The following is a 24,652-nucleotide window of genomic DNA, read 5'->3' as shown; positions in this document are numbered from 1 at the left end:
TTGAATCTCTTTATAGCTTATATTTGGGGGGAAATTATTTAGGACAAACGGCTACGCTTATTGCGGTGCTTTAATTATATAAAATCAATAATATTTTTAATATTTATGATGCATTATTGTATAATGTTTGAATTGAATAAAAATGCTTTAAACTTCAAAATTTCACAATTTAAAAACTCAGTCCGAGTTAATTCACTGTATTTTGACAGTCATGATTTTGACAAAAAAATGCTTTTAGCTTCTTTTTTCAAATCTATTTTACTCAAATTATTTTTTTAAAAAAATTTATTCCTCAAAATCTAATCCAAATAGTATGCTTAGTTGCTAAAATCTCTACATGGGGACAATAACATGATTTTTAAAACAAGTTCGTTTTGGTTCATTTAGGCTTGGGAGAAGATTCTCCCATACAAGATACCATGGTTATCAAAGCGAGATACGAATCGTGAATCGGAAAGCCGATTTTTTGAATCTTGAATCGTAACGTATCGTGAATCGTAAGATTCATGAATAACTATTAAGGATGATATATAAGTAATTTTTGTATAAAAAGATATCAAAAGTTTGTAAATATTAGTTATTTTAGACTCTCAAAAAAATATAAAAGCCAACATATGAAATTCTAAAGACAAATAGTCCTCAAAATCAATTCACAAAATCAAAATCCTAGCTTAAAAAGACTAAAATCACTGAACATAAAATTCAATTCCTCATTCATCATCTCCAAGATCAATGTCACTCAATTCATGATCATCCTCCATTAACAATGTCACTTCTTCATCATCCTCCTCTTCCCCATCTTCAGCATCATCTTCATTCTCATTCTCTTGTCTTACTATAGATTTTCCTTTGTTATTGGCTTTGGCATTCAAGTTTCTTGGACCTATGGGAAAAAAAACTTAATAAGTATGATGGTATATATTTAAACTAAAAATTAACTTAAGTTTAGCTTGAAATATTATACCTCTCTTTCTTTTCTTACTTGGAGCTCCTTCATCAAGAGTAAAACTCTCATGTATGTCCATCCATGACCCGTCCACTGGCAAGCATGGATTTTCTTTTTCAGTGATCCACTCATCATCAGATTCAATATCTGATAAACAGATTGGATCATATGTCTCTCCTTTTTCCTCTCTAATCTTTTGTCTCATCTCAAGTTGAAGGTTGTACTTGACAAATACAAGTGCATTTAACCTTTGTTGTTCTAAACGATTTCTTCGCTTAGTATGCACTTGATCAAATGTGCTCCAATTTCTTTCACATCCAGTAGCACTACACGTGAGACTCAAAATCCTCATAGCTATCTTTTGCAACTCCTTGCCCTCTCCTCCATAACTTTCCCACCAAAGAGCTAAAAAAAGATACAATAATGAGAAATGATTTCAAAAATTCATATTTATTATTAAGATTAAAAATTACAGTCTTCTAAATAGAATAGACTATAGACTAGAGAATGGTACCAGGTTGCTTTTTGTTTCTAGTATCTATTGCCATGCTCCTTCCAAAAAGCCCCTTAGCAGACTTAAATGCTTCAAGTTGTTGATCAACTAAAAATCTTGTCTTTCTATCCGGAATCATTCTCTCAATAGTTTCATATAAACCAAAATAAACTTCCTGGTCCGCATTAAATTTTTCATCATAATGAAACCTACGAAAATAACAAATAAGTTATGTTTTTCTAAGTTCTAACATACAATTAAACAATAATATTTAAATTTAAAGTGTATAAAACTTACTTAGGATTAAGAAAGTAGGCAGCCGCATGGAGGGGTCTATGTAATTGCAAAGTCCAACGAATATCAATGATCTTCCATATTTTTTATACCTTGATTCCTTCTTTTCAAAATTGTCAGCAATCTCTTCTTTGGCTCTGTCCATTGCTTCATAAATATATGGCATAGCAGGTTTAGAGTCACCATCTACAAGTCTTAAAACTTTTACAAGTGGACTCACACACTTTAAGCAATATTTGATGGAACTCCAAAATCTAGAATCCCCAAAAACCATGTCCACCACTTGCTTGCCCTCACTTTTACTAGCAAAAGTACTAGAAGTCCAATCATCTGAAGCAAACATGGTTCGAAGAGCATTTTTTTTCTCGCAATATACAACTTAGTGTAAGATAAGCTGTTGCAAACCTTGTCACTGCCGGTCTAGCTAATTCTTTTCCTTTAGAATACTTTCTATACAAGTTAAGGACCCATGTATGCCTATAAATGAAGGTTGTTATTTTCTTTGCATTGGTGATGGTATTATAAAATACTGGAAGTTGCCCAATGTCTTCAAGGATTAAATCAAGACAGTGTGCTGCACAAGGGGACCAAAATAATTTTGTTCTCTTCTCTTCTAACATCTTCCCTGCTGCCACGAGATTTGACGCACCATTTGTCACAACTTGCACCACATTATCCTCCCCAATTTCCTCAACCAGATTGTCTAGTAATTCAAACATTTGTTTAGCATCCTTAATCACACTACTTGTATCCACTGACTTTAGAAAAACTATTCCACTAGGACTGTTAACTAAAAAATTAGTAAGAGACCTTCCTTTACCATCAGTCCAACCATCACACATCAAGGTACAGCCCCATTTCTCCCATTCCTTCTTATACTTTGCTAGACTTTCTTGAATTTTATCAACTGCTTTTTTCAAGTGAGAAACTCTCACCTCATGATAACTTGGAGGTTTCAAACCCCTACCATATTCACCAACAGATTTTAACATTTGAATGAATAGTGGACTTCTCACCAAATTAAATGATAAAGCATTACCATAGATGCATTTACAAATATCTTGAATTACTAACTCTCTATCTTTTACCATCTCATTCATTGTTTTCTGTTTGGTAGTTTTTGATGTCCTTCCTTCCCCTTAGCATCTTGAGCAGTTGCCTCTTCAAATATTTCAACACTACTGGCATCTTTACTTTTTTCTCTATTTTCTAACATTTTAACAAACAAATTTTTCACTTCATCAGGAACACTTATACAAGGACTCACATTCTCTCTAGTTCCAGCCAAATGATGTTTCATCCTAGCTACCCCACCCCAACATTGATGTGAACAGTATTTGCATTTAACCATAAGTCTATGGGGAGGAACACTTTCATAGTGATTCCATGTAATATCAGCTTCCTTTTTTTTCTTATTCTGAGTCTGACTCATTTTTCCTACCTTCACAAATATAATATCCAATAGAAGCAAAAAAGAAGCAGGAAAAAATTAGCAAATAGGAGTTTATTCAATGGACCCCAATCAACCAGCAAGTCAGCAACAGCCTTCAATTTTTATTACCTTTCGACCAAAAAGGACCAGTAGAAGAGGAGAAAAAAAGCAACCGTGGGGCACAAGATACAGAACGTGAAGAACAGAGCATATGGGAATAAAAAAATAGGGTTTCACATGCTTATAATTCAATTTGCGGCAGTTTCTCCCTTTAAATAACAAAAAAATCGAAGAAAAAAAAACAAAAAAAGGGGGTATTACCGTGTCGGGTCGCGCAAAGATCCGGGTCGGATCCGCGCGACCCGACAGCGTCCAGAATCGCGCGATCCACCGGCGTCGCGCGATTCGCACGATTCCGGCGTGAATCGCGCGATCCACCGGCGCGATTCAGACGGCAAAGAGATACACTGGGAGATTCGTATCTCCCAGTGTGCAATCCGTAGTGTATCGTGCGATCCGAATCGCGAATCGCACGATACTAATAACCATGCAAGATACAACAAATGAGAAGAGAAAGATATTACCAAAAAAAAAAATGTAAGCAGAGAAAGAGAGATTTTAATAGGACCCCCTAAATTAAACCTCTTCTTTCTTTTTCTTCCATCCAAATTTGAAATTCTTCTTAAGAAAATTAAAACCCTTTGAGCCCTCATTCCTTTTTTAATGTTGAGGTGGATTTCAAGCAAACGTGCAATAGACATGGTCACCCACATACAATTTTAATTTATTCTGTTATTAAAAAAATGGAGAATCAAAAAGAAATGTAACACATTCTATATGCTTCATATCTTGAAAAGGTCTCAATCTAGCAAGAAGCATTCTCAATGACACACTACAAAAAAAAAAAACTTATGTTTGCAGCGATTTATTTGTGATAATGACAAACAACCACTACAAAGTGCATGATTTGTGGCGATTTTTTTGCTAAACCACTATAACTTTGTAGCCTTTTAATGAGACTAAAGTTTGTGTCATATTTTGTTGCTATTTTTTGCTTAAATAATTACTCTTCCGGTTTTTAATATAAGACCCAATTCTTAAATTAGTTTTGGTCCTAAATATAAGACCTATTTCTCATATTTATCAATTTTCTCTAAATTACCCATATAGATACTTCCTCAATCATAACCAAGTAGAAGAGGGAGAGGAGGTATTAAAAAAGATTATTATGGTATTTTAGGAAAAATGTGTCACTTTTCTTATAATTAACTAACTCACCTAACTTCTTTAATTTAATCAAATTAGTTAAATGGGTCTTATATTAAGGACCGGAGGAGTATTATGTTTAGACCACATCAACATTTGTCTTTAGATCTGCAATGATTTCAACGATTGAATCCTTGACAGATTAATCTCAAAAAAACTTTAGAAAAAAGGGAGGAAACAAGATTTCACATTTGACTATAGGTGAAATTATTAAAATCTAAAATTTCTTAAACCGGACTAATTAAAAGCCCTCATGAATTATAGAGCAGATACAAAACCAGACAGAATTCTCATGCAATGCATGGTTTTAAATTATACTAAATCTTTATCGAATATAATAATAAAAATAAATAGTGAATTTAAATGACAGTATTAATGAATATATAATTAGTAAAAATAATGGTCGATTTGAAAAACATATATAATATTAATATTTACAGTAATGAATGATTGGAGGAAAAAACAACAAATGTACCTAATTCCATTTGAACACTAAGTTTAGTTTTGATGATTAGACTAAATTAACATGCTTACTCTAGGTTCTTTAATTTAACTCTATCAGATTTGTAAGGTATATATTTTTATTGTATATATATACCAAATCATTCCACAAAAGCAATCTTCTAGCAAAACCCATGCAGAATGATTTTAGGTTTAATTAGCCATAAATTTTATCCCATTACGTGCAACTGAAAAAAAAAAAAAAAACTGGAACCAACGGTAGCCAATTCACTTACAAACAATATGAACTAAATAAATAAATTACATGGTACTTTGTTTATGTAACTAATTTAATGAAATTAAAAAATTAGGTAAGGGTACCAATAACTCATTTATACACTCGGATGACAACTAGCATGATTCGTACACCTTTTCTTTTCTTTTTTCTTTTTTGGAAAAGGTCCTCACGTTACGCGGAATTGAAACTTTGAATTGAATTTTGATGATTATTTAATAATTTATAGGTTTCTCATACGATCATATAGGCAATCAACTAAGAGAAATACCAAATAATAATGAATTGAATAAATTAACATCATTTCCTTGGCCGCATAAGGGGCCCACGGCCTAAAGAGGTGACACCAATTTTAGCCTTAAACACTAAGAAACATAAATTTAATACATATATATTTATATGTATTTCTATAATTATTGTAATTTTATTTTGGATTAATACAAACTTTAGTTTCTCAAGTTTGCCTTCATTTTAATTTTGATTCCTCAAATTTCAAATTATAGGTTTTGATCTCTCAAGTTTCTTTTTATTTATAATATTGGTTCCTATAATTCAATAAAAACTTGAATTATTTTGTTCTTTATGGAATCAAAACTTACAGTTTAAAATTTGAGAGGCCAAAACTAAATGAGGACAAACTTGAAAGGCCAAAGATTATAATAACATTTTTATTTAACTTTAAATTTAAACCCTTCCTGGCCAAAAGATAGACTTCATAATTGAAGATATTGTGTTTAAATCTTTACTATAATTCAAATAAAATTTCAATTCTATAATATTCATTGAATTTTTTGGATACTATTTTATTGCAAGCCATCATATGTGTGTGTGTGTTTAAGTTCTTAATAAAATATCTATAGTTAAATAAAATAAAAAAGTTTAACAAAATATTGACTGAATTATTGAGCAAATTACAGCCACGGGTTGAATAAAATCATCAGCACGAAGATATAATTTTTCCCTAAAATGCAAAAAAAAAAAAAAAGAGTGGTAGAGTGTGCTCTTCTTTTCTTGTCCTTTAAACCCTCCCAGAATTATCATATATTGATTTCCCCCCAACATTTGACATATTGGTTAATAATGTACTTAAATTATATACTTATTTCAATTTACATTAAGTATATGAAAGCACTAGTGATCCGTGATTTGATCATATTGTTGTTTTTCTTAAATTGTACTAATAATCAAACTGCTGTCAAAATACTCTTGAAATGATTGAGTGTTGGATATATAAAAATTAGAATACATACAAATTTGATTCATTATTTTTTTTTCCTATTTTTACTCATTAACTCTTCAATACAATGATCTAATTATCAATATGTCGTTGTAGGGGGACTAACTTTGCCCGTTGTGGCTCGCCAAAGCTTCTTTAAAGGAGTCTTGTTCGGTGATTTGGATTTGGAGAACTCTTGATCAACTATAATCTCTAGTTAAAAGTGATAGATAGTGCTTGGTTTAAATAATATTACTTCTGGTGTTTAATATATATAAGACCTAATTAACTAATTTGTAGAGATTAAAAAAATTAGTTAAGTTAGTTATTTATAATAAATAAATATTATTTTTTTCTTAAAATAATCTTATTAATAATGTGTATTTGAATTATAAATTGACAGCAAGTGCTTAACAAATACTCCTCCAACCTTAATATAAGATCCATTTAACTAATTTGATTAGATTAAAGAAGTTAGGTAAATTAGTTAATTATAAGAAAAGTGACACATTTTTCCTAAAATATCATAATCATTTTTCTTAATATCCCTTCTCCCTTTCCTACTTGATTATAGTTGAAAAAATATCCATAGGGGTAATTTAGAAAAAACTGATAAATATGATAAATACGTCTTATATTTAGGACCAAAACCAACTCGATAATTAAGTCTTATATTAATGACCGGAGGAGTACAACAACTATATGATTACTTTAGGCAAAATAAATAAATATTAAAGACAAAGGGGATTAAAGTCTTATATTTATAACTAAATTAAAAATCAAACTAATTCTTATATTAAGAACTCTGGTAGTAGTTAATCAGCATCTCTAGGAGACATTTTGTCTTGGACTTATTTACCTGTGGTTTGTACTTTGTTTTATTTTAATGGAATTTCTCTTTCTAGCAAAAAAAAAACTCAGCCTTAATAAGTTATGAACATGTGATTCTTGCTTAGAATTTATACTATAAAGAAAAAATATATTTTTGGCCAGAAAATGAACGAAATAATGAATAATTGATGAAATGAGAAGGGAAGGTGGGTAGTGATAAAGTACAGCACGACTTTGAACGTATGGTCGGTTGAGAGCGGCCCCCGAAGGAACCGCCAGCCCATCATAGCCGCCCGTTGTGACGTGGCAGAGCATCAACATGAGGGACATGGACGGCAATGACAACTTTGTTGGATTCCAAATCCACCTCAGATCATCTCCCCTTCCCAACAAGTCGTGACTGGAGCCTTTCTTTCCTCAACCCCTTGTTTGGTTTCACAAAAGTACTGAGAATGCGGGTTAGTAATCTAATTATAATTAAAATAATACCATAATTTAACTGAAAATATGTAAAAAATATTTATACATAAGTTTGAAGGAATAATACTTTTAATCAATGAGTAAATAAAAACAAAATTATTAAAGTATAACATGACTAAGGGTCTGTTAAGAATAGCGTTAAACAATCATAATTTTAGATAATCATAATTTTTATAAGTGATATCAGTTAAATATAATGCTGATTAATCATGATTTTTGTTTAGATACTTTTTTCTTATAAGTAATTTTAAGAATGCAGATTATATTTAAATTTTGTTTATTAAAATCGCTTATAAATATATAATTAGTCAAGAGCAATAAGTGTAGGTAAAAGAAATATAATTAAATACTAGTATAATTTTTATAAGTATTCATTTATTATTATTTAAATATAATTTTAAGTTAATAATTAATAATTATTATTAAAAAGGGTATATAGGAGAAATTCTTGTAGTAAACCTCAATTGGATTTTCCAATCATAAAAGTTACTCTTAATAGTTTATGCTCAAACGTGCGATTGGAATTGAAATCAAGATTTATTGAAATTTCAAAAAATTCAGCAAATAGGATACATAGATTACTTATTTGATTTCAAATGTGCTTATTTGAGTTCTTACCATTTAACCAAACAAGGCATAACTCTTACTTTTTGTTGTTAAACTTAGGATGATATCATTTCAGACCCTAAAAAAAAAAAAAAACCAAATTAGTCAGTCTATTAAGGAGTGTTTGAATTAGTTTTTCAAAAGTAATTTTACAATATTTAAATTAAGTATGTGAGAGTGAAATTACTTTTTTTTTTTAATTAATTCTAATACTTTCCAAACACCCCTTAAAACTCTCATCCTTCCATTATGGGCTTGGTTTATTGACTCGAACCAATCCATTTGAAGTGGTTTTAAGTTTTAACACCATGGGTTTAACAATCTCCATCTTTATTTTCATAAATTAAAAGTAGACTAATACCCACATTATTATAAGGGGTTTAAAGCAGAATAATATATTAATTTATTTAAAGAATATTTATAATAAGAATTTAATGGAGTATCTAAAATATTTTTGCTGCTAACCATACGTAACTAGGTAATAAACATGTTTTAGTCAGGAAAATATGTTAAATATATCAATAGGTTATTTATATGACAGAAGAATATCCATGTTTTGTTTTCCTAAGAATGGGCACATGGTAAGTAAACAAATTGGTAACAAGACAAACTAATGTCAGTCAAACCATGCTGCGACCCTTTCCCCAGAAAAACTTTTTCTTTGCCATTCGGCAGTTTCAAATTCCTTGCATTCATAATTTTCATTTACTGCTCCAACCAAACAGAGCCATGTGGGCATCTTCTATCTGCATTTGAGTTTCATTTCACTTGCATTTCACTCTCATTTAGCTTTGCTCATCTGATATAAAAGCATAAATAAGGAATTCGCTCATATTTTCTGTTTTATACTTTTGCTTTCAGCTGCTGCTTCATCGAACTGATTCTCTCCTGTTCTTCCTTTACCTGCAACCCGGGGAGTTCAAGTTCAAATTTGAAAGGTGTGTTTGGATCCTTGTTTCCCTTTCTTGTTTTAGCTAGTTGATCTTGTGAATTTTCAGTAAATTTTGTTTTGCATGGTTTCTCAATAAACCCCTTTTTTATGTCTTGCTTTTTTAAATTCTGAATGTGTAACCCGAGGTCTTTGTCTGATAATGTGTGCTGGATTCGAAACCATCCTAGCTTTATTTGTTTCTGTAGGAGATAGATCTGTTTTATTGCTCAATTTTTTGTTTGGGTAAGTTATAAGGTGTTGATTTTTTATGTGTGGTGTCTGTGATGCGGTGGATTTGATGTTTGTTTCGTTTCGGATATTCTAGTGTCGGAAATTGGACTTGTCTTTTATATTCGGGGTCTTGCCTATGGTCTCTGTTATGCCCACGTCTGATCTCTATGGTTTTTGCATGTAATGTAATAAGTTCTTTCAAAACAAAACTGTATTATTTCTTGGTTCCAATGAATTGATTGTAAAATAGAATGGCACGACTTTATTCTATTGTATGGGTGTATATGATCAAACTAATACCCGCATAGATTTTCTTATGCTAATTGTTACTGTTACTATTTACTGTCTTTCATATTTTCCAGTGAATGAGCAATAACTATTTGATTTCCTTTCTGTTGTACAGATCATAAAAGATGGCTGATGCCGAGGACATTCAACCTCTTGTTGTTGACAATGGAACTGGAATGGTCAAGGTTAGTCTATCTGTTTTTACGGAATGAGAAATTGAAGATTGCAGCCTTGACATGTTTAAAAGGCCTGAAGGCTGATGCTGTCCTATTTTGCAGGCTGGTTTTGCTGGTGATGATGCGCCAAGGGCTGTGTTCCCTAGCATTGTTGGGCGACCTCGCCACACAGGTGTTATGGTTGGGATGGGCCAGAAGGATGCTTATGTGGGTGATGAGGCACAGTCAAAAAGAGGCATCCTTACCTTGAAGTACCCCATAGAGCATGGAATAGTAAGCAATTGGGATGATATGGAGAAGATTTGGCATCACACTTTCTACAATGAACTTCGTGTTGCCCCTGAGGAACACCCTGTACTTCTCACCGAGGCACCACTTAATCCCAAGGCCAACAGAGAGAAGATGACCCAAATCATGTTTGAAACTTTCAATGTGCCTGCTATGTATGTTGCCATCCAGGCTGTTCTATCTCTCTATGCTAGTGGTCGTACAACAGGTTTGTTACAAGTCTAGATTTTATTCCTTGCGTTTTGATAATTGATATTGAACTTGATCTGGTTGCTAAAGTAAACTCTAAGACCCTAATTATTTATAAAGATTGTTGAATAATGACAATCTCCACAACTCAATAGGCACAATGGCACATGTTCTGAGTAACTCCAAGCTTACTTTGATGGTACATTCTTACCGGAGTCGTGAATTTTTAAATAGGTATTGTGCTCGATTCTGGTGATGGTGTGAGCCATACAGTGCCTATTTATGAAGGGTATGCTCTGCCTCATGCAATCCTACGTCTGGACCTTGCTGGACGTGACTTGACAGATTACTTGATGAAAATTCTTACTGAGAGAGGATACACTTTCACTACCTCTGCTGAACGGGAAATTGTACGTGATATGAAGGAGAAACTAGCATATGTTGCCCTTGATTATGAGCAAGAGTTGGAAACTGCTAAGACTAGTTCAGCTGTAGAGAAGAGCTATGAGTTGCCTGATGGGCAGGTTATCACAATCGGTGCTGAGAGGTTCAGATGCCCAGAAGTACTTTACCAGCCATCTTTCATTGGTATGGAAGCTGCTGGAATTCACGAAACAACCTACAACTCTATCATGAAATGTGACGTTGATATTAGGAAGGATCTGTATGGAAATATTGTGCTCAGTGGTGGTTCAACTATGTTCCCTGGCATTGCTGATCGTATGAGCAAGGAAATCACCGCCCTTGCTCCAAGCAGCATGAAGATCAAGGTGGTTGCTCCTCCTGAAAGAAAGTACAGTGTCTGGATTGGTGGCTCTATTTTGGCATCACTTAGCACCTTCCAACAGGTTTGCAACCTCACATTTCTCCAATTAGTAGGATAGATAGATTTATGATTGTTATACACTGCTTTGCTCATTGATTGTCCTTTTCTTACTATCCAGATGTGGATTTCCAAGGGTGAATATGATGAATCTGGTCCTGCAATTGTTCACCGCAAGTGCTTCTGAGCTGGTTTAAAGAGAAGTAGAGGGTAAATTCAAGTTCTTCATGCATCCGGTCTTGTGTGATGTGCCAGTCAACTATGGTTCAAATCTTGAAGCTTCGGATTTTAGAAGAAGGGGTATTTCTAGTGTACTAAATGATTTGGCTTGTAATTTATGTGTTTTCATTAGGTCCTTGAAAGCTGCTCTAGTTTATGAAATTGGCGGACTTGGTAGGTTTTGTTTGGTTTATTTTATTCACTTTTCGTGCTTTGGCCATAAAATCTAGATGCCTTTGAGTTAGGAGAACGAGAGATTCTATGATTTTTTTCCCCCTCTTTCAGGCTGGGATTTTTGAGTCGGTTCTGTCTATATTTGTTGTATGCTTGAATGGATTCTGAGTTTGCAGGGAATTTTCCCCTTTTTCCTTCAACGTGGCAATCCTTCTTTTCTTCAGCTTCTGTTACTTAGGTCTGTTTAACCCTCAACTTGGCTGAATTTATTATTCCCCCCAAGTTAGACAGTTGTGTAATTATATTTATTTAATTACACAAATAATTAAGTACTACCTTTGGTCTTTAATATAAAACCCTATTTGACTTTTATTTTGGTCCTAAATATAAGACCCCAATCCACTTTGTTTATCATATTTATGTATTTTTTCCCAAGATAGTCCTTCTAATAATTGTAGTTCTAGCCAATATAGTTGATTAGTAAGGATATTTTAGGAAAGACAACATTTATTTATTACAAATAACTAAATTAACTTCTTCTCAAATTAGTCAACTGGGTCTTATAATTAGGACCGGAGGTAGTAATTTAAAATGAAATTAATAAATTAATATACGAGGGACATTCAATGATGTTGTGACGCAAGAAATAATTCATGTTTTCATGTAATGTATTGATATTTCCATTCATTTAATCATGCCGTTATACCATCAATCAATGCTTAGTCTTTAAATTTCTTAATTTTAATATGAAATATTTATTTATAAATAATTGAAAATTAATGTGCAAGTTGCCATCTTGCCATGGTTTTTCCTAATTTTTAATCAAGTCCTTGTAGTTCTTCTAGTTCTTTATAGTTTTATCTATTTTTAATTTAGTTCTTATAGTTTTTTTTTTCAGTCACTTAAAACTATAATTTAAAACAAGTGCTGTTTTTTGTATTGGCCTGAAAATAAGTGCTGTTTAAAGATAGAAAAACTACAAAGACCCCAATTAATATCTGTGAAATATCAGGATGGGGTAAAAAATAATAGGATTTTAATTAAAAATTGGGAAAAATTATTAGGAATTGCCGGTTGATTTTTCCAAATAATTAAAACAAATTTACAAATTAAATTTTCAAGAAATTATCCCCTGACTAAAATTATAAGGACGTGGTAAAAAATAATAGGATTTTAATTAAAAATTCTAATATAAAATTTACGCACGCCACTCCAGTAGCTTTCAAAATCTGCATCGTTATTTTTTTCTTTTAAATTCATCATATTTATGAGGGTTGATTGCATAATAGAGTTCTTAAGAATTTTATGGTGTGATTCAAATTTTGTTTGCCAACACAGATCAATATGCCTGCACAAAAATATAGAAATACATTATATAGAACTTTATATAAAATAAAATAGAAAAATCAGGTTATTGAGTTACATGAACACCCTTAGCTATTCCTATCAAAAATATTGGAAAGAAGTTACAAGGATTGAATTTAACGTAAGAGGTAATCCTCATATGATAAATAAGGATTTGAATCCTATTTAAAAAAGTATTTATATTTACGAAGTGTTTGGAAGCACTCAAAAGTGCTTCTTAGTACTTTTTCGTAAAACGAGACAAATTTCTCTATATATTTATTTCGTATATCGTAAAAGCACTTTTAAAATTATGATTTTAATTCCATCCAAACACCCCATGTCTCTCTGTGTGCCTTAAGATGTGTTGGTTGAACAAAGGAAAAAAGGAGGGGGTGATTTTAATGAAGGGAAAAAAAAGAGAAATGGAAGGGAAGGGTTTCAATGAAAAAAAAAGAAAGAGATGGAAGGAATTTTAATATTATCCTATTTAGTTTAAGAGGGGAAGAAAGAAACATATTTTTACATAGACAAGTTTGTCCTTATTTTATTTGGTAATTGATAGGTAATATATTTTTATATGGGCAAAATGCAAACAAAAAATGCCCATTCAGTCTTGCCAATCAGTTGGGAAAGCAAAATATTTAGGAGAAACAAATGGCTATCAGTCATGACGAGCACTCGACTAGTACATTACAGTAACAGATATTTTTATAACTTCTAGGATGACTTAAATCATTGCCTCTAAAGATATGCCTGAATCTCCACTCGTTGCCGCACTGTGTAAATCCTTCGCCACCAACTCCTGGTTGGGTGGCTGCTTCAACATATCTTGTTAATAGAGCACAGAGAATTCCTCTCGTTCAGTATCGATGACAACAAAACAGAGCATAACAAGGAGACAAAGGCAAGGACTCAGATCTAGAGAATGATTCAGTGATGGACCAGGACGTGGAGGCAATTACCAGGCGTCGACGGTGATGACAGGAGGATGCAAGTTACCCGAGCACGATAGAGATGCAAGGTGAGAAGTGGCCGAAGCAAATCAAAGAAAGCCTTGACACTAGAGGGCGACGTTGGAATATTAAAAAATTACCACGGACATTTTTGTCAGAATTGGATGATAAATTCCCAATTTTGGGGGGAGAGGAAGGAAGGGAGGAAAGCAGATAAAGACAAAATCCCCCCCCCCCCTCTTTTAATTTTTGAACCAAACAGGTTTGATTCCTCTTCTACGTAGCCTGTGAGTTATGAGTCAACTCACTACAATTTACGAGTTATGCGGTGTAGATTGGAAAAATATCAATCCTAACTTGTCAAAAGGAGTTGGCAGGCCGACTTGCCTCCTTATCTTCTTTTTTTAATTCTCAATTTTTAAGCCCTATTTTTTAATTTAATTTTTTAAATTAATAAATAGTAATTCAAAATTTTAAAAACAATCACAAGCATAAATTATGTTTAACTACACTTAAAATAGTCAATACAAATATAAAACAGTACATTAAAAATATTTTACATAATTAACATTCAACATCAACTCATTAAGTAATAAATTTTATAATTTTTTCACACAAATAGCATTATTGATTAAAAAAAAAAACCATCTCTTAGTATTGGACAGGTTTCAGGACGGTACCTGTGTGTGTGCCTAAAAAAGGCATGGGATAGAGAATCGAAAGTCGTCTTAGATGCCCAATTTGCTTATTTTAATACCCCGCCCTCCCACATCAGAAACTTGGAGATTGAAAAAGATGTCAAGAAAGATAAAGGAACTCTATAATTGATAATTTAGATACGCAGAGATAAGATTTCCTTTTGATTTCTATGTCTTTTTTGCCCTCCTTTCTATTTCATGGAAGTCAACTCGTTAAGAAAGATTTGGGTTCCACATCAGAATGACTTCAGAAATACACTCGCATGTTTATCTTGACAAGCAAGAGTAATTGACCAAGCACTCCGCAAAAACAGCATATAATTGGGAGATTCCAGCCAGGTTTTCCATCTCTTTCTTTTCTGTATTCTTTTGATCCTCATCTTCTTCTGAATCATCCTCTGCGCGCGTCACCTCCGCTTTATAGTCCTCGCATTTCGGAATAAGCCTCCGTATTATTCCTCTGATCGGCTACCATTTCCTCTGATTCTCTGGAATAGCTCTGTTTTGGCGAAGGAAAGGAGAGGTAGGGATTTGAGAAGAGAAAGAAATGGATCACGCGGCGGATGCTCAAAGGACTGATTTGATGACGATCACTCGATTCGTTCTGAACGAACAGTCAAAGCACAAGCAATCGCGCGGCGATTTCACCATTCTCCTCAATCACATCGTCCTTGGCTGCAAATTTGTCTGCTCTTCTGTTAGTAAGGTTCTCTTCTTCCTCCTGCCCTCGCTCTCTTTTCTGCCACTCTTCCTCCGCTCCTTCATGTTTAGAGAATTAGTTATATACACATATATACACACACAAAATTGGAGAAATTTTACATGGTAGTGGTTAATATGTAAGTATATACTATGTATCAAAAAAGTATGTATATACAGAATGAAGGACTGGGGGTGAAGGGAAGGGAAGGGAGGAAAATCAGTAAAAATGGGAAAGAAGGCTAAGCAGGTAGTTGAGCTTGCGCCCTCTTGCGCTGAAAGTATTATTGTTTTTTATTTTATTGGTAATTTTTAATTGTCCGAAAAAGCCGTGTTCGCATTTAGTTCAGGGACAATGACCAAAAAAAAAAAAAAAACTAGAATTTTGTAAATACTACTCCCGTCTTAAATATAAGACCCTTATACACGTGTATAAGGGTCTTATATTTAAGACCAGAGGAGTACTAAATAAGATACTTTTCCGGTCTTAAATATAAGACCCAATTAGTGAGTTGGTTTTGGTCCTAAATATAAGACCCATTTTTCATATTTATCAATTTTCTCTAAATTACCCCTATAGATATTCCCTCAACTATAATTAAGTAGAAGAGAGAGAGAGTATTAAGAAAGATGATTATGGTATTTTAGGAAAAATGTGTCACTTTTCTTATAATTAACTAATTTACCTAACTTCCTTAATCTAATCAAATTAGTAAAATGGGTTTTATATTAAGGACCGGAAGAGTATGTCAAAAAAAAATTTGTTGTCATTTATAAATTCAGATTTGTCAATATTAATATCAAATAAAATTGTGTTATCAAACCTGATTTGGAATTTACAATTTCAAGCTTCTTTTCTGTTATTTTTTTTTAGTTTAACTCATTTTAAATTTTAGAATGTACAAATAAATATGTGAGAGCGCTGTCGTCTTGAAAAGCGTAGAAGTAATTTTCTCATGGTATGCCAAACACGTACTAATAGTTTGCTTTTTTTTTTTTTTTTTAAATCCCTTGGTTGGCAAAAAAAAAAAAGCTTGTCTTTTTGTTAAGTATTTGAAATTAAAAACTTATATTCATTGTATAAAAAGTGAAATATAAAATTTATTTATTTATTTATTTTTAATACTGTAAAGTTTGTACCTACAAAATGGATTTTTATAATATTTTAATTTTCATTTTATTTAAATATTTAATTCTATATATCAAAACTCAAAAGAGGCTTCAAAGTCAAAACCTAATTAGTTTGGAGGAGAACAAAAAGATGCTTGGGATTACTAAATTTCAAATTAGATTTGGTAACATTTTAATAGATTTTGACAACATTGAATTTGTAAATAACAAAACATTTTTGTTACAATTCTTTATTTGAGATTAATAATTTTAATTTTTTTATGGGATTTTCCTTGGTTTCGACAGGAAAAAAAAATTGAAGATATGATGACAGTTCCATGAGTAAAAGATGTTTAATATCTTTTAAATAAAGTAAATGATTTAATTCTTGTAAATTAAAAAAATACCCTATTTGAATTTAACTATGCGTAAATATGAACTAATGATTACTACTAGATATTATATTGTGAAAAAAAGAGAGAAAGAAATGTAGGTTTTGTAATAATTATTTTCTTTTAATTTTTGAGTTATTAATAGGAAAGCAAAGTTAACAGGGAATTTTCAAGTAACGTTATGAGAATTTTCTCCTCTGTATTTTAAATTACTCCATGCATGTGCTTGCTCTCGGGATTTAGTAACTTCAATGATTACTTCATCAACAATTTAATCTTATTAACTTAGTTACGTTTCCTTGTCAAAGTACTCATATAGATGAATGCCAATGAAATAATAAATAATTAAATATTAACTTAAATAGTATGTTAAAATAGAGATTATGTCAGTAATTTTACCAAATAAAGTTGTTTGAATCACAGAAGGGACGAAAATTTGAAAGGAACCAAAAAAAAAAAGAAAGTCACTAAATTGAGAAATACTTTCTTTAACAGGCAGGGCTGGCAGAAGTGCTTGGACTTGCAGGGCAGACCAATGTTCAAGTAAGTGAGCTCTCTTAGGAATTCCTTCTAATGCTTCCATGAACTCATTTTTATTTCTTTCAAAGTATTTTATTTTTTAATCTGGAAAACCATTTCCAGGGTGAAGATCAAAAGAAATTGGATGTTCTTTCAAATGAAGTGTTTGTCAAGGCCTTAGTTAGCAGTGGGCGTACTGTGAGTATAACATCATCCAACATTTCTCTCTTCTCATTTCTCAATATCCTGTGTTCTTTTCTCTCACCTAACCAGACATGTTACTCTGTACATTGTACGAAATATGAGAAATAAATCATACTATTCATGATTTGTACTCTGAAGATACATTGAAAAGGAGATACATTCATATTGAAAATGTATTAGACATAATCCTAAATTATAATCTGGCATTTATACCATATATAATCAATGGAAATATAATTTGCTGCCTCATCACTTGTCAGTGCATTCTTGTTTCTGAAGAGAATGAAGATCCTATATTCGTGGAGCCATCACAACGGGGAAAGTAAGTTCAAGTACTCTTTGAAGCTCATCCATTGAACAATTCCATGATATTTATGTGAGACCCTTTTGATTTTGATAGATACATTGTTGTATTTGACCCTTTGGATGGATCTTCCAACATTGACTGTGGTGTTTCCATAGGAACTGTACGTATGAATTTCTCATCCTCAAAATAACTAATCAATTTGAAAAACTATTGTAACAAATTATTCTGATAATTAATACTTCTCTTGTTGCATTTAGATCTTTGGCATTTATCTGGTGAAGGATCAGAATAATCCAACTCTTGATGATATTTTGCAATCTGGAAACAGCATATTAGCAGCTGGTTACTGCATGTATGGAAGCTCTTGTACGGTAAAACAAGCATTCGTTTTCTCAATCATGGACTATTTTCCTTGTTCCATTGAAAGATTTCAGTTTTCTACTTTTCCTGTGATGAACATGTAATGTTGATTCAATAAGTTTTGGAATTGTAGTTTGTGCTAAGCACAGGAAATGGAGTAAATGGTTTCACACTTGATCCTTGCCTTGGGGAATTCATATTGACACACCCAAATATCAAGGTATTGAAGTGGACCACAAATTGGTATATCAAATTAATAGCTATGCTTTTAAGTGTGAACAGTATGCTAAACTATATATATTCTTAACAGATACCGAAGAAAGGAAAAGTTTATTCCGTGAATGAGGGAAATGCTAAAAATTGGGACGAACCAACTGCCAAGTAAGTTTTAGGGATTTTCTCAATTGTCTATAGAACATATCAGATGAAGATTAAGGTAATTAAGAATTAAGATTGTCTAGCATCACTTGGCAAAAAACAAAAAAAGATTGTCTAGCATCACACAAAGTATGGACTGTTTTCTGGGTTACAGTAAGTGGATTAAATTTTAAATCTTATCTTTAATAGCTAACTTCTGAGGGACGATTCTTACCCCTTTGAGATGACCAGCAATTTGGACTAGAGCTGATTGTTGGGGGCACAAAAAATGGTAAATTAAGAGAGGGTTCTGGCTAGCAAGAAAACCGAGTAAAATGTCCCAAGGTATAGACATTAAGACATTGGCTCTCAAAGAGAAGCCAGTTGATGGAGGACAATGCAGTGTAAGTTACCTAGTTCCGCATCGAGTAATATGACCTACTTTATATGATGCTCAAGCATATTTACTTTCTTACTTTCAGTATCTAACTTTTGAGAGAGGTTCTCTACTTTATTACCTAGTCCCATCAAATATTTCTCTCGCCTCTTTTGAGGTGTTAGAATCTATATTTCAGAGTTGCCATTGAACCTTACACCTTCTTGACGCGAGGTCTACTTTTTATGCTATTAGATTTCCAATACCTCAATCTAATGCTGTGCAGTTTTTACCAAAGATTGACTCATACTTCCAAGATTACTTCCATAGTTCAAACCAGTTGTGGTGTGAGTGCATAATGTTTTGAAGGATATTTCTGATGCTATCGCAATTTTGCATTTTCAGATATGTACAAAGCTGCAAGTATCCTCAAGATGGTTCACCATCAAAGTCTCTTAGGTACATTGGAAGGTATTTGGTCTCCTCAACATACATGGTACAATTTCTTGATTTTCTTCAAAATTATTTTCATTGATGCTAACAAAGATGAGTTATGCAGCATGGTTGCTGATATCCACCGGACACTGCTTTATGGTGGTATCTTCATGTACCCTGCTGACAAGAAAAGCCCAAGTGGAAAACTCCGGTATGGCACTGTTTTTGTTTCGTCCTAACCGTATGAACCCATCATAAATCTACCTTTTGACATTGATCCTATAACCAAATTGATCCCACACTCCATTTGATTATAGGAACAAAAGAATCTGTCTATCATCTCTACATTATTCTATTATGTTTTTGTTAGAATTGTTCAACACAGCAACAGGTTTTATTCCGTTAAATGAGGTTGGCTATATAAACAGACCTCGTTGCATGATCTCCGAAGGAGAAGGAACATAACAGAGTGCATTATATTGCAGTTTTCTTTCTGTTGGGGTTATTAGTGGTTGTGTTTCATGGATATATGAGTCGCTTATGAGGACTATCTTGTACTTTTGTGATTAATAGGATTCTGTATGAAGTGTTTCCCATGTCATACTTGATGGAGCAAGCAGGAGGTCAATCTTTTACAGGAAAACAAAGGGTATACAAGACATTTCTCTCTCTCTCTCTGTTTTTTTTTTTTTTTTTTGGTTCTGTTAGTTTTCTTAACTTCATAAATTATTGTTTGACAAGAACATCTTATAAGAAAAAACCTGACTTTTTATTCATAAGCATATTGATTCTTATGATTTGAAATAGAATGTGTAACGATGCAATTAAAATTGCAGGCACTTGACTTGGTTCCAGAGAAAGTACACGATCGATCTCCAATATTCTTAGGAAGTTACGATGATGTTGAGCAAATCAAAGCTCTCTATGCAGCAGAAGCAGAAGCATCAAATGGAGCAACGGAAAACGATATTGTTTAATAAATCTCTTTGAGCATTAGTCGTACAAAAAAAAAACAACAGAAATTGTCAATTCCCATTTGATAAATTCATGTGTGTTGATTGTTTCCCCCCACTTTTAAAAGCCAATATATAAGCTTGTGTTGTTGTGAAGGACAGCACAGATCTCAATATAGTCCCATGCATGGACAATAAATCAATATATTAACTGGGAATCATTTTTAGTCTCAATTTTCTTGATAAACCCAAGAAGATAATTTAAATAGGATGTGGTGTTCATCGTAAGATTTTCTTTTTTCAAAGAAGTAAATGTGAGGACATGGACACATGTATTGTAATTAAAAGTTTTAATTTATAGTGATTTAATTAGTTAAAAAGATTTATCCCAAAATTCAAGGGTGGAAAGCAATATTATACTTTAAGGTTTGGTGGCATGAATTAAGGTCGTATTTTGGTAAGATGGAGTCTTTTTTGAAGTAAATTGAAGGGAGAGGGAGACAGATACACATGGTTAGATGATTTTGTTAAAAATATGTTTCTTAGGAGAAAGGAGTGATGATTTTTCTTGCAATAAAGGTTTAGTATAAAATAATTAAGAATGGTCAAATGACATGAATACTCCTTTTTAAAACGCTCAAGTCTAGTTTTCAAAATCATGGGTATTATATGGATAAAAAAACATTTTTAAAAATTAAATAGTAAAACGTTTTATCAAGAAGGGACAAAATAATTAAAACGTTTTTTGAAAAATTGGAGGTAAAACCATAAAATAAAATCATTAGACATATATAGTTCATTTTATACACATGCCAAACCCAACAACTAATCTAATGTGATGGGTTGCAGTGTTTTTTTTCCCCAGTAATACGGTAGATATTAGATAGTGGAGCAACACAAAACCTATTAATCTAATATTCTTAATCGGAAATTAGCTTACTAAAAAGATTTTAAGATAGCATCATTCCCACAATCCCACGTTAATGTTATTTCCTTCCCCGTTTCTTCTGATCAATGGGAACCATTTTCCTTCACTCCTTCCCCTGATTTCTCCTCTTTCTCAGCAGACAAATCCTTCTGTATGGTTCCTTCATCTTTCTCCTTCTTCTCTGTCTTTGCCATTTCAAGAGCTTCAATCAACCTCTTCAAGCAAATCTCTTCATCTTCCTCCATTGACTTCGGCATCAGATTCTCAGCAACATCGGCAGGTGTCATCTCCGTCTCATTCAGCAATCCCTCAATTCTCGAGAACAAGTGGTGGCTCTCAATATTCAAGTAATTCTTAGCCAGCACCTTGAAGGCTTCATAGCAACAGTACGATAACTCAATATGCTTATCCATTCGTCCTCTTCTGATCAAAGCAGGATCCAGTTTGTCCACAAAATTAGTTGTGAACACAATGATCCTCTCTCCTCCACAAGACGACCAAACTCCATCAATGAAATTCAACAAACCAGACAGAGTCACCTTACTGTTCTTCTCTTCTTCTTCATATCTCTTCAAAAGGTCTTCTTTGGATTTCTTGTCCTCCTCCTCGTCCTTAGTTCCTTTTGCATTCTTGTTCATCTTTTTCCTTTGCCCAGTGAGATTAAGAGAGCAATCAATATCCTCAATCACTATTATTGATTTACCGTGAGTTTGGATCAAGAGCTTCCTGAGCTCTGTGTTGTTCTTCACCGCCGTCAACTCCAGATCGTAGATATCGTAGTTCAAGAAATTGGCCATGGCGGCGATCATGGTGGACTTACCGGTCCCAGGAGGACCATAGAGCAAATAGCCACGTTTCCAAGGCTTACCGATTTTCGCATAATAGTTCTTACCATTTTTGAACCTAACAAGATCCTTTACAATCTCCTCCTTCTTCTTGGGATGTAAAGCCAGAGTATCAAAACTCGCAGGGTGCTCGAAAACAACACGGCTCCAGTTGTATGTGCTCAATCCACTGCTCGGATTGTTCGTAAGAAGCTTGATTTGCCTGTTTCTTGATGCAATGGCCTTCCCTTCATCCAACACGTGCCTGAGATACTGTCTCGTGATCAGATCTCGATGACATTTGTGAAATTTCAGAGTGAATAACCTCTCACCGGAAGAAACAGGATAGTGTGAGTACGTGGTCGTTATGGGACCGGTTTTGATGGAGAGCCACCAGATCTTAACGCCATGAAACTCGTCGGAGACCTCTTCGTTGTCGTCCATGCTAAGAACCAGAGGGGTTTGGCCATTTTTGACGAGCTCGGCTTTGAGTCTGCTGGCTCGCTGGGAAAAGTTGTGACTGAGATAGGTTTGGACGGCAGAGAAAGCTTCGCTGCACTTGAGGCGATCGCCTGAGTATTCAGAGAAGGAGATTCGGACGTAAGGAGAGAAAAGGGAGGTGTGTCTATGGATGTAAGCTAGAACATAGTCACGAAGAAGACAAAGAGGAGGGAATTTTTCAATCATGGCGTACAGAAACATGAGGGTGGCCATGGCTGAACCTAGTTGAGCCCATAACGTCGCCATTTCCATCTTCTTTTGCTTCAGAAACTGAACCAGTGAATAATTGTGTGTTCTTGTGATGGATCACTACTTCTCAGAGTCACTTTGTGATGGGTATAATGCTATTTAATTGTTTCTACGTGAAGGAATCAGAATGATCAGATCATGCAAAAGAGATGAACATTGTTAAATTGGAATGAGCATGCTTTTGTTATGCGGAATCACTGAACTGTGCATGAGAAATACATGAGTGAAAAGTGAAGAAAACAAAACACAAACACATAATGAATTTCTGTTTCCATTTGCTGATCTGGAATTTTAGACGGATTTGATTATGGACATTCCATTTGAACTATAAAATTTCAACAATGAAACAGCAGATATACAAAAAAAAATTCTGCTAGTAACATCTTAATGCCTCTCTCTCCCAAAAACAAAACTATTTGCCTCAACAGCATGTGGAAGAGAAGCAATATATTTGTATGTTTTTATTATGCTATTTCAATATAATACTACATCATATAAAATTTTTTGTCAACATTATATATCACATAAATTAAACATCATTAATATATATCAATTTTACAAAAAGTCAAATTAATTATAGGATATATCCTATCCATATGCGGTATGCGTGCTTATTTTTGATAGGCTCCGTGTAACGTGTGAAACCCAGAGGCACTTAACAATATGTTATAACATGTTAAGATTATTAATAACATTAAGACTTTGAGGTAAAAAAAAAAAAGACTATTTAAAAATGTTCAGCATGGATAAATTTTACAAACAATTTTTATGAATATTAAAATAAAAAGTTGAGATGCATCTACCATCTTGTAAGTTGTCTCTATCAATTTAAAGTACTTTGTAGGTTATTCAACATTATAAAATGGAAAATTTCAATTAAAGACCACGGTAGCCAATTAATTTTAAGGAGCTCCAAAACAATCTGAAATGTCACTGCAGGACTAAAGGAGCAAATTGAAATTAATTTAAGAATAAAAGAGACGTTGTTGCCTCTCAAAACTATGACCCTGATATTAGGTCAAGCTCTTTCTCCTCTCACTCTTAAACCTGTCAACACCTCAAGCTTTTCCCTCTCTCACTCTCTGAAAAATCCTTAGCATACATTGAAAGAGATCCTTCGCTGTCATTGCCGTTCTAGTAAGGAGAGTTTTCGCTGCCTGCAATTTTTTGGTAACAAGAGCTTTCACTATCTCTATGACCTCTTTCACTGCCTTTTCAATTCAAAAATTTCTGCATAAAATACTGTTAAATCCTTCTCCATTTCTTCTATTGTAAATTTTATGGGTCTAGTTTAGGCTGTCGTTGTGTTCTGAACCAGTGAGAAATTTTTTTACTACTCAGATTTGAGATAAAATTATTCAGTACGTTGAGTTCAGATCCACACTGTTGAGTGTTGAGGGTGAGCCTTTCAATTCCTATTATGGATTGTATTGTGAATTTGCAAATTCTACTGGTCTACTGAAATGGTGATTGTGGTGTTGTGAAAACTTGCATTTCTCTTGTAAATTCGCAAATATTATATAAACATATGATGTGTTTAATTATTAAAATTTATTAAAATTGATACTTGAATGATGTGCAGCAACATATATATAAGGCCAACAGTAGTGGAATTAAATGTTTATGAGTTGTTCATTATTTTGGGTTTTTATTGTTGCATCATGTGCAAATGTATTGATGGTTCTTATCCTTATGCTATAGGAACAACACACTGTACTAAAGTCTGAGTTGTTGTGATGGTTCATTACTCATAATTGCAAAATTATTTCAATGGATAAAGATACAACTGAAAAGAAAGCGATGGCACATCAATTATTTTAT

At 33.1% G+C, this 24,652-nt stretch overlaps 4 protein-coding genes across 6 annotated transcripts; 2 read left to right on the top strand and 2 right to left on the bottom strand.

Annotated features, from left to right (window-relative positions):
- Nucleotides 1-643: 643 nt before the first annotated feature.
- LOC114756650 (uncharacterized) lies at nt 644-1,814 on the bottom strand. Its single transcript, XM_028945602.1, has 4 exons — nt 1,737-1,814; nt 1,461-1,648; nt 965-1,351; nt 644-883 (listed from the first exon to the last, which is right to left on the bottom strand). Exons 2-4 carry the CDS (start codon nt 1,576-1,578, stop codon nt 711-713), a joined length of 678 nt encoding a protein of 225 aa, XP_028801435.1. The 5' UTR covers nt 1,579-1,648; nt 1,737-1,814; the 3' UTR covers nt 644-710.
- Nucleotides 1,815-3,974: 2,160 nt separating this feature from the next.
- LOC114756652 (fructose-1,6-bisphosphatase, cytosolic-like) lies at nt 3,975-20,597 on the top strand. Of its 3 annotated transcripts, none has more exons than XM_028945606.1 (13): nt 3,975-3,988; nt 14,771-15,323; nt 17,314-17,361; nt 17,461-17,535; nt 17,802-17,863; nt 17,942-18,008; nt 18,106-18,219; nt 18,342-18,428; nt 18,519-18,589; nt 19,347-19,412; nt 19,501-19,587; nt 19,950-20,025; nt 20,213-20,597. In XM_028945606.1, the coding sequence occupies exons 2-13, from the start codon at nt 15,165-15,167 to the stop codon at nt 20,351-20,353; spliced, it is 1,053 nt and encodes a 350-aa protein (XP_028801439.1). In that variant the 5' UTR covers nt 3,975-3,988; nt 14,771-15,164; the 3' UTR covers nt 20,354-20,597. The 3 variants fall into 3 exon arrangements, with proteins under 3 accessions (XP_028801439.1, XP_028801440.1, XP_028801438.1); XM_028945607.1 differs by lacking the exon at nt 3,975-3,988 and having other exon boundaries at nt 14,681-14,956; nt 15,115-15,323; XM_028945605.1 differs by lacking the exon at nt 3,975-3,988 and having other exon boundaries at nt 14,681-15,323.
- On the top strand, nt 9,147-11,842 carry LOC114756651 (actin-1-like). Its single transcript, XM_028945604.1, has 5 exons — nt 9,147-9,238; nt 9,866-9,935; nt 10,029-10,422; nt 10,638-11,251; nt 11,348-11,842. The coding sequence occupies exons 2-5, from the start codon at nt 9,876-9,878 to the stop codon at nt 11,411-11,413; spliced, it is 1,134 nt and encodes a 377-aa protein (XP_028801437.1). The 5' UTR covers nt 9,147-9,238; nt 9,866-9,875; the 3' UTR covers nt 11,414-11,842.
- A 743-nt stretch (nt 20,598-21,340) lies between the features above and the next one.
- LOC114756653 (AAA-ATPase At3g28580-like) lies at nt 21,341-22,834 on the bottom strand. Its single transcript, XM_028945608.1, has one exon. It carries the CDS (start codon nt 22,832-22,834, stop codon nt 21,341-21,343), a length of 1,494 nt encoding a protein of 497 aa, XP_028801441.1.
- Nucleotides 22,835-24,652: the final 1,818 nt, after the last annotated feature.

Source organism: Neltuma alba, unplaced genomic scaffold (genome assembly GCF_004799145.2).
Source record: "Neltuma alba isolate B1F8T4 unplaced genomic scaffold, ASM479914v2 tig00010446_pilon, whole genome shotgun sequence".
Lineage (NCBI taxonomy): Eukaryota > Viridiplantae > Streptophyta > Magnoliopsida > Fabales > Fabaceae > Neltuma > Neltuma alba.
This window is presented reverse-complemented; position numbering and strand designations above follow the sequence as displayed.

Bases quoted from the DNA above. Each gene is read 5' to 3' on its own strand.
- LOC114756652 (XM_028945606.1), top strand. From the start codon at position 15,165: ATGGATCACGCGGCGGATGCTCAAAGGACTGATTTGATGACGATCACT. The intron at 17,536-17,801 runs GTGAGTATAACA...ATCACTTGTCAG, and splicing joins TAGTTAGCAGTGGGCGTACT to TGCATTCTTGTTTCTGAAGA. The intron at 19,588-19,949 runs GTATGGCACTGT...TGTGATTAATAG, and splicing joins AGCCCAAGTGGAAAACTCCG to GATTCTGTATGAAGTGTTTC.
- LOC114756650 (XM_028945602.1), bottom strand. From the start codon at position 1,578: ATGATTCCGGATAGAAAGACAAGATTTTTAGTTGATCAACAACTTGAA. The intron at 1,352-1,460 runs GTACCATTCTCT...ATCTTTTTTTAG, and splicing joins TAGAAACAAAAAGCAACCTG to CTCTTTGGTGGGAAAGTTAT. The intron at 884-964 runs GTATAATATTTC...TTTTTCCCATAG, and splicing joins AAGTAAGAAAAGAAAGAGAG to GTCCAAGAAACTTGAATGCC.
- LOC114756653 (XM_028945608.1), bottom strand. From the start codon at position 22,834: ATGGAAATGGCGACGTTATGGGCTCAACTAGGTTCAGCCATGGCCACC.
- LOC114756651 (XM_028945604.1), top strand. From the start codon at position 9,876: ATGGCTGATGCCGAGGACATTCAACCTCTTGTTGTTGACAATGGAACT. The intron at 10,423-10,637 runs GTTTGTTACAAG...ATTTTTAAATAG, and splicing joins TGCTAGTGGTCGTACAACAG to GTATTGTGCTCGATTCTGGT. The intron at 11,252-11,347 runs GTTTGCAACCTC...CTTACTATCCAG, and splicing joins CACTTAGCACCTTCCAACAG to ATGTGGATTTCCAAGGGTGA.